Source organism: Sardina pilchardus, chromosome 5 (assembly GCF_963854185.1).
Source record: "Sardina pilchardus chromosome 5, fSarPil1.1, whole genome shotgun sequence".
NCBI lineage: Eukaryota > Metazoa > Chordata > Actinopteri > Clupeiformes > Clupeidae > Sardina > Sardina pilchardus.
Window position 1 is genome coordinate 18,570,103 of NC_084998.1, and position 9,771 is coordinate 18,579,873.

General features: G+C 40.4%; 1 protein-coding gene across 2 annotated transcripts; it reads right to left on the minus strand.

Annotated features, from left to right (window-relative positions):
- Nucleotides 1-1,451: 1,451 nt before the first annotated feature.
- Nucleotides 1,452-6,852, minus strand: LOC134080369 (heterogeneous nuclear ribonucleoprotein A/B-like). 2 transcript variants are annotated; one of them, XM_062536783.1, is made up of 9 exons: nucleotides 6,724-6,852; nucleotides 5,635-6,009; nucleotides 5,035-5,203; nucleotides 4,785-4,943; nucleotides 4,556-4,687; nucleotides 3,587-3,689; nucleotides 2,947-3,111; nucleotides 2,758-2,843; nucleotides 1,452-2,155 (listed from the first exon to the last, which is right to left on the minus strand). In XM_062536783.1, the coding sequence occupies exons 2-8, from the start codon at nucleotides 5,991-5,993 to the stop codon at nucleotides 2,773-2,775; spliced, it is 1,158 nt and encodes a 385-aa protein (XP_062392767.1). In that variant the 5' UTR covers nucleotides 5,994-6,009; nucleotides 6,724-6,852; the 3' UTR covers nucleotides 1,452-2,155; nucleotides 2,758-2,772. The 2 variants fall into 2 exon arrangements, with proteins under 2 accessions (XP_062392767.1, XP_062392768.1); XM_062536784.1 differs by lacking the exons at nucleotides 2,758-2,843; nucleotides 6,724-6,852.
- Nucleotides 6,853-9,771: the final 2,919 nt, after the last annotated feature.

Genomic DNA, 9,771 nt, shown 5'->3' on the forward strand with positions numbered 1-9,771 from the left:
AATTGCCATTTGTAACATCACAAGGCGTCTGAGGGGTATCACTTGGGGCTTCTGTTTGGAAAAAAGACAAGAACCTAAAAGTCAACAAAGTGCACATCCTGCAGCACATCTTAACCTAGTATGCTTTTGTGCGTCAACATACTTGGCTAATATTAATTTGATGCGCCATACATGGTTGATGCAACCAACATGCAGGAGATGATAAATCAACATAGCAGCCTTTACCAGTGAGCTAGGCATGCACCTGGAGCAAACCAGACAAAATGACTCTTCCTGCAAATCTAAGTAGCATTCTCAGACAGATTCCTCAAAACCATTTTTGACTGACCTGGTAAGCACCATTTTTGTGTGTGTGAACATGCACTGACCTCCCCTCCTCCACACAGACACAGTATGCGTCCACCCATGGCACTCCTCAGGAGCCCTCCTTGCTGATTAACAAGACAAGGCAGCAGCTGAGTGGAGTGTCAGGCCACAAATGGAGCACAGCGATTACTTGAAGACTTCTTTTTTTCAAAAAAATGAAATGCCCTCCTTTTAAAGTCGCATAATTGTTAAGGGCATACCCGCTAGTACCTCCTCATAGTCATTATTTCTATTCAGGGAATTTCACAGTTGGCTGGTCCCTGCTATAACAGTGATCTTATCATTACTTGGCAAAGACCCACCAGTCAGTGTTCATTCATACTCCAATCACAACAGCTCAACTAGGTCTTAACAGTCATAAAAGATAAACTGCCCTCCTCAAACTGAGTGTTTATCGACTCATTTAAGCCCTTCTGTCATAACACAAGAGTGCAGGTCGTTTTAAAGGCACTCTAGCCAACATACTCTTTTTTTCACAACACACAATACACATTAAAGGCCAAATATGAAACACAGTTTTCACTTCAAAGACAGTCAGTGGGAAATACCAAAATGCCAATGGCAGCTATACAATCACATAGTGTGTGTTCTTAAAAAATTGCTGGTAACACCTGCATACTTTACAAGATTATTGTGGAATACTTTGATTAAAAAACATTCTAGTTGATATATTAAGACATATTGCATTTGTGTTTGGGTCAGTAAGTGTATTTCTAAAACAATTTAAAAAAAATTCTCCCTGGTGAAACAAAAAAAACACATTTGTCCATGATTCCTAAAGATGCACTGAATTTTAAGGATGGCAAGGGGATCAATACTATGGTGAATCTGGAGGTGTATGGTCAATTCCTGAAACACGCACAAGACCTTCCTATAATGCTGCTTGGGATTACTCTCAAGGTTATAACTCGACACATACCATTAACACAAACTGTAACATTTACCAGACAGTTAACATGTACCAGTAACATTTACCACATTACAAAAACAAATGTGCAATAACATCAAACCAGACAAGAGTACATAACCATTACCCGCTGTAACTGTTAATATTAGCCAGAAAAAGACTACAAAGATCCAAAACGTATTATAATCAAATGTTTATTTCTAACTTGACACTAAAAGAAAATTCCAGTTGGGCAGCAGCCCACTCTTTAGAGCAGAGAAGAAACTTCAATTGCACTATTTATCAAAGCCACATAAAGCAGGATCAAAAACAATTAGAAACTTAAGTCAACTTATGTCAAATATAGTACTGCAATCCAATTACTCTTTGTTTTCCACTTAGGATGCCCCCCCGTTCACATATTACTTATATCAATGTTAACGCAAAATCCCTTTTCCATGACAAAAACTCAACAGTTTCTTCGCTAAAGCACTCAGCCATGCACCTCACAGCACCAGGGAAAAAAGGAAACCTAGATAAATGTCAAAAGTGATTTTATTTTTTTTTTTCTAAAAACGTTGACGGATCTCAATCTCGACTGTAAATCCAGGACATGAAAAATACAAACGAAAAAAAAAAAAAGGAAAAACAAAACAAAAAAAAAAACATACATTAAATTCATAGAGGTACCAAAAAGTACAGTAAAAATAACACTTCCATCATTGGAAATGTGAACAAAAAAAAAGCGGAGAAGTGACATTTGCTTCCCCAATTGTCTGTCTGTCTGTACAAATGAGGTGTGAGTCTGTTCATCTGAAAGGTAAAAGTCAGGTCCCCGTCACCCCTCCACTCCGTCCATGCTGCTTGCACTGCAGGCCTCCTGCTGTCATGATCATTTAGGTCCTGGGGAGAGAAAAGAGAGGAGAGGAGGTGCCACTGTGGTCCTTAAAACAGGTACAAAAATAACCACATCCCAACATGGACAGCAAAAATCACATTTACTAGGAAACGGAGGGGGGAAGGTGTAAGGAGCATGCGTGAAAAGAACCACAGAAGCATTAAAGATACCAAATGAGGCATGTTAGATTGAACTAAGCAAAAGAAGGCAAGAAGAGCAAGGCTCAAAGCATGAAAAAACAGCAAGCAGGTCCCTTCTCCCACGTAAGAAAAACCCATTTGTGCAGGGTCCACCACAACCTCAACCCTTATTGACCAAGTAGTGTAGTTATATATCGTGTTGACCTTTATTAGGCAACATGAAACTAATGCAAAATTGCACAAAACTGGATTGGTTTCGTCAAAATTGGTTCTTGCAGTAGTTAACCCAGCCCTCCTCTTATGGAAATAAACTGATGACAGTTAACACCACAGTTCTTGCATCCAAATTCAAATGGGAGACTTGATGCCGTGGGGAAACCACGGCAACGAGAGTGTCTACCACAAAAAAAGGAACGAAACAGCTAGGATGTATGAGGAGATGATCTAAAATCTAAAAAAATGCATACCTGCACTACATGTGATCAGTATGGCTTGTAGCTACTCTGGTGGCCTCCACGTCTTGGACTTTTCCCATAGTTTGTATTGCCCTGGTCTGGAGGATGAGAGAAAGAGGACTGAGTGCTCTCTGTGCAGAGACAAGTTAAACATCGTGATCAGGTAAGCACATGAAGGGGGGGAGGGGCCCGTCCACTTACTGTAGCCATAGCCTCCGTAGCCATAGTAACCAGATGAATAGTCATACTGGCCATAAGGTCCGTAGCCGCCGTAGCCCTGCTGACTGCCGTAACCGTAGCCCTGGTTGCCATAACCACTGGGGTTCCAATAGTTATTGTAGCCCTGGTTCCAGTTCTGGTTTTGTCCTAAAAATGTCAAAATACAAGCAGACCCGACATTAACTGGCAGGCCAACCCCCCCTCTCCTTTCAACAGCAAAATGTCAAGTATACAAGTGCTGCATAAACATTAGATACTTAGGAATGTTTTGCATTTTATTTCAGGACAAACACAGGTGCTGCACATTTTATATTAGGATACACATAGCACTGACTTTACACAACCATGTTATAGTTCATCTTTTAGAGAATTACTAAAAAGAAACTACATTAGGCACGTTGCTCTATTCAGAATACTCTGGAATGTTACTATGAGGCCTGTTGCCTCCACAACCGAATTGGAGAGTGTTCTATTGAGAAAAGCTCATCTGATACAAGAAACTCTTTAGGCAAAATGTTATGCTAGACCACAATATAAAACATTCAAAATAGAAGTAGTCAACACTTTTGAGTCTTTGTGGAGGATCTGGTAAATGTTAATAACGTGAAGTGCCTTCACTCACCGCCACGCCCCCTTCCTCGTCCACCACCTCCATAGCCACCCCCACGGCCACCGAACTGCTGCTGCTGATAGACCTCTTTAGGCTGCGCCACTTTTACTTCACACTGAAAGAGAATCAGGAAAGCTCATCCTCATGGTCACAGCGTTTACATACCTAGTCTGTGTGCTCAATGTCTTCAGTGATGCAGTTCATACAAAGTAACAATACACAAATGGGGGAAATGGTCTTAATGCAAAAAGTTATGAAAGGCTGCATGTACAATTAAACATTAATTGTTTACAAGTCAACAGGTTACAACATCTCTTCATATTATGCATCACAAGTCAGAGAATGTTCATTTTACTCATAGGAAAACATGACTTGTCAGTCATAATCTACAAGATGGAAAAACATCAATCAAAAGATACCTCATCTGACAGTGAAATAATTACTCACATAGATTCTTTGGGACATTTTAAAATAACACTTTTTGCATGAATTTAGCTAGTTCTATTGAAACTTTCATTGTCCACTTTTTAACACATGTTTAACAAGTCAGGCATGGACAATTAAATCTTGAGAAAATCTTGTTAAGTCACCTCCCTGGTTGTACACATCTTTGTTGCTATATCAAGAGACAATTTTGCACTGGCTAATTTGGTCACAATGATCCACAATGTATAAAAGAGTGCAAAAGATAGCAGTGGCAAGCAATGAAATCAGCCGTGCCATACAGTGTCCTCCATTCATTCCATCAGGGTTTTGTAATTTGTTGACTAACACACAGACCGCCCTGATGGTACTGATATTGCTCAAACAGCCATAATCACACAGAAAATTAAGAGGCTGAAAAGATCATGGGTTGCAAAGACATAAGGCCTTTACCTCTTTTCAAAAATAACACACTGCAACAATTCCCCTACAGGAAATAACCATCAAGATTTTAATTTAACAGTTATGTAAACAGAAAGACGTTTTTGATTTGTTTACCTTGCTTCCGTTAACATGATGAAACTTCTTTTCCAAGACTTTTTTGACAGGAGACTCATCTTTGTATGTGATAAAGACAAACCCCCTCCTTTTCTCCGACTTGGGATCCAGTGGCAATTCAACTGTTTCGATCTAAGGACACCAAATAGGGAAAGAGGAATGGTTTGACAGAGGTCTTGCTGGACTAACACTCACAAAACAAACAGAACAGCAAGGATAGAAAACAAACCTCTCCAAAGGTCCCAAAATACTCTTTAATCTTTTCCTCTTCTGTCTCAGGGTTAAGGCCACCAACAAATATCTTCTTTACAGGCTCCTTCTTCATCGCCATTGCTTTCTTGGGGTCAATCTGTCGTCCATCTAACCTGTGTTCCTTTTGTTGCAACACCTACAATGGAGACCATATTTATTGTTAGAAATACACCAAACTTTTGAGGAATACAACATAACACAACCAAAATTCCAGTCGATGCCAATACCTTTTCAACACTGGCTGCTTCTTTGAAGAGAACAAAACCAAATCCTCTTGAACGCCCTGTATTTGAGTCCATTTTGATCGTACAATCAGTGACCTCTCCGAATTTTGAGAAGTAATCTTTTAGATCTTTCTTGCTGGTGTCCCAACTGAGTCCCCCAACAAACATTTTACTGTAGGAGTGAGAGATAAAAAAATATATAAACAAAATCAATGACCAAATAATCTATGGGTAAAGTACATTACTGCATGTATAGAATCCATGCAGGCAAGTGACCTTTGCTATATGTATAGATGTATGTTATTAACAAAGGGGCATTATTGTTTTTGCATATGTAAACAGGACATGAGACCAAGACTGACTTACACTTGTTACACATAAAAATATGATTTAATTCAGCCTGTAACCGTACTGTACAAGCCTCCGCAGCTTATTACACTATGTGCTAATGTCGCCGCCTGCCAGCTAGCCCGTGCCCATCCCCCATACGAGGACACATGGCGCCAACAAAAGCCGAATGAACAAAAGCTCCCTTTCAGCAATGCCCAAACGCGTTACACACCAAACAAATTAATTGCACTCTTTTTTTCTGATTATACTCACCCCGCATCTTCTTCGCCTTTGCTAGCGTCAATCTGGCCGCCTTCTGATGTTCCATTCTGAGAATCTTCCTCTGCTTCTGCGTCTACGTCTGCGTCTACGTCTGCGTCTACGTCTGCTTCTGCGTCTCCTTCTGCGTCTCCCTCGGGTTCTGCTTCTAACGCTACCTCTGCCTCGGCTTCTTCTGCTGCGTCCTCTGCTACGTCTTCTACTGCGTCTTCTGCGGCGTCTTCTACCTTGTCGATAGCCGTTTCTTCTTCCTCTTCTAGCTGTTCCACGGGTTCTTCACTGTTGAAATGTTCTTCCACTTCGTTACCATTTTCGGATGTCTCCATAAATTGCTGTTCGGTTTCTGACATCATGATCTTGTGCGATCGTCTGAAATGTTAGTAAAACACAATAAGTATCGGCTAATGATGGCTAGGTAGATGCCTGCTAAGTTAGCTACGTAATGCTTCGCGTTAGCTAGCCGCCAAAGCAAAAAGAAGATGGGTGGATCTCTAGACGGATGCTTAAATGATAGGTATTGCTCAAAGTCCATTCATTAGAGCAAGCCCATAATGTAACTACCCAACCGAAAGGTTTAAATTGTAACTATTGCAAAGTGAAACTACATTGTAGCACTTCGGAAAGCTAACAGTTAACTCTAGTAAGGATAAGAACTGATGAAAAACATAAATGACCAAGCTGGCTAGCTAGCGTAGCTAACGCGGCATTGTTACCAGCTAACCTACATAGCGTTACCAAAAAACGGAATCGCCAAGGTTCGTTGCATTGCGTTTTCTGCAAATCGTACTACCAATAAAAAAATTAAGCAATGAACAAATGACTTTATATTGAAGAGTTACACGAGCAAATAACTTCTAAACAAACGCAATATTACCATGGTTTCACAGATTTACTAGCATGTTGGCTAACATTAGCTTGCTAGGCAGCAAATATCCGAATATAACATAACATTAGCTACCTAACTCCTTGATTATTTTTCCATGTACGCAACAGAATTCTGCAGTAGAAATAGAACCGATCACACGATCACCGACAGTAACAAATCATGCACATACACACACAAATAACTAAATAATGGCTTACTCTGTGGACTAATTCAGCCGGAGCAATCTCGTTAAAATGGACTCTCCCCTGCACCGCCAACTCGTGGCAGCATGGATATCTAACCGGAATAAAGTGCCCCCTCAATAACACAAAACTTGATTTGGTATCTGAGCCGCCGGGGTGATAATAGTGCTTTTCAATTGGTCGGTAATACAAAAGGTTCCCGCCCCTCTGACGTATTCTCATACTGGTCTGGAACGAAATGTTCCAGAGGAATAAGTGCCCCTGTCTAATGTAAGCCTACATACATACAACCATAACTTTTTACTCCACACGCGCAATGTATGCAACTTAGCATAAAAGAGCATTTTCTAGACATGATGTGATAATGAAATTCTTGGTTTGAAATTATAAAGTCTTTTTCAATTATTCCGGTATTTTTCTCTTTTTTTGCATACACATAACATTACATAACATATTAGGCTACCCAGTGAACAAGCTGTACTGAATGTTTCTTCACATTCTGTTAACAGGCCATATCCTCCCATGTTCTTGCTATAGCCTACCTAACTGTGAGATCTGTTAATATAGCTCATGATACAGATCTGTATTGGAAACATTTGTAACATTTGTTTTTGCTAGCTTCTTATTTTGAAAGTTGGTCTATTCATCAGAGCAGAATTGAAAATAAACAGTATGGCCTGACTACTTTTGGCTTTAGGCTTGAGAAAGTTAAAACGGCAGTGTGTGATGAAACTCCTTCTTGTGCAACTGAAATAAACTTAAGTTCCAGACTCATGGGAATGACAATAAAGTGAGAGAGATAATTTAGCATTGTGTCTCCATGTTTGCAGGTTAGCGTGCATGTCTATGAGAAATATGCATTCAATCTCTTTCTTGCACTGATACACATTTGGACTGATAAAATAGGCCTTTAGATTTGTTGCATGCGTGAAGCCTGATCTAGTGGGGCACCACAACATGTCAACATTCAGTGACATAAGCTCAAAACATAGGCTACACTTGTTTTTATTAAACAGCTATTTGTCCAAAATCCACTATCTTTCTATGTGCATTCAGAGATGTAGTTATTCAAATGTACGGTGCCTTTACAGGGCAGTGGCCTTCTCATAGTCCTGGGTAAGTAAGGATATACTGTAGGAACTAAGCAGTCATTTGTCATTGATGTATGCCAGAATGCTACTCAAAATTAATTTGCATGTAGTAAGACAATACTAAATAGCTCAGGCTACTCTAACCATACAGACAAACAAACACAGATATAAGCACAGGGCCTCCAGGGTGGGGCCTGTTCCAAAGAACATCCATTAAATGTTCACATGCGCTCATTTGTAGATGCATTAGCAGTAGGCCTACTTAGCCTGCTCATAGGCTGCTATGCTATATGACTAACAAACTGCAAACCAATAATTGAGAAAGACCGTACCAAATCTAACTTATAGCCTGCTGAAATGAAAAGACCTTCACACAGGCCACCAAACAACTTAACCTAACTAAACATTTACAGTATTAGAAGGTATGGCATGGGATACTAGGCCCATGTATAGTAGAAGTGTAAAACCTCTGATATATAGCCTCTTATATGGATTGATAATCTGGTTATTATTATGATTGCAGTCTGAAAATGTACAGCCGAGAAGAGTTTGTCAGACTGTTGTCCACATTCTCACCCAGGGCTGAGTGAATGTGCTTTTACAACAGTGCCAATGAAGTTGAAGCACATTTTTTTAAATATCTTCAAATTTCCTCTCTTATGGGAAAGCAATCAGATGGTGTATACATTTGCATCACGACAATGAACAGTTACAGACCATAGTGTGCACAGTTAGGTTGGGCAGCACCAAGGCAACAGTTGCTGCCCACATTCTAAATTAACTTGGAGAGTGATGCAAATGAACATTGTCTCTATGATAATGAAGTTTCTGTGTTTCTTTCTCTGAAACGCCGCTTGATGGCTTTCCCAATTCCCACCCCATATGCATGTCTGTTATTTAGATGAACTGCCTGATCCAAGTGTAGGTGTGACACTGAAAGGTGTTGGCCTTTGTTTAAATGATAAGTAGGCCATCTGGGTAATGCAGACGGTCTTATTGGATTAGATAAGACACACTCGGAAACACATTTTTCTGTAATTTATGACAATCTACTGACACTTGTGTTGGTGGGTCAGACTATTAATAAAAAATTAAACTGATCTGTTCATTTTGTTCTGTTATGGAAATTTCAGGGACATTCATGGCTGTACCATACTGCCAAACGGCAATGCAGGGAGGCCTATACTGTGGACATAGGACTTTTAAATATAGGCAGCAAGAAATGCCTTTCAAGTGTTGTTAATGAGGGGTAATGTCCCCTGTCACACACACACACCTACACACACACACACACACACACACACACACACGCACACGCACACGCACACACACACACACACACACATGACAGAGGTGTTCCAGCAAGAGTGGAGCTCCACTATGCTATTTATATCTGCTCTTTACATTGCATTTACATCAGGTTGTTGAACCACAGACATGTACATGTATGTTGGTCACAGCTAAACATATCCAGGCCAACTAGCTTTTCTGCTGTCAGAGCCTAAATTATAGGGTAAAATTCTGCCAGAGCTCTACATACATACGCAATGAACTCCTACATGATCACATTGCAGAAAACATACAATGATTTGCCTGTTGTCAAGTTATTCATTGATTACAATAGGTCATGAGTTGTATTCAACCACTGCCCACGCCACTTTGCCATTGCTTTCCTCTTACCAGATTTCTTCACGAACACTATGGTGATTCCTTCACCTCGGGTCTCCAATGTCCACCTGTTTCTCCTCCTCAGCATTCACGGTTGTACTTATACCAGTAGAATTATCCCTGCCTGCTAATGATGCTTTTGATGAGGCTTTACACAACTCCCACCTCTTGCCTGAACGTCTCCGTTTCCCGACAACCACAACCACAACCACGTACAGTATCTGATTCGGCACAAACCTGTACCTTCCTGATGTTATCCGAGAATGGGCTAAACTTAGGGCAGTGGAAAGCCAATGGCAAAACT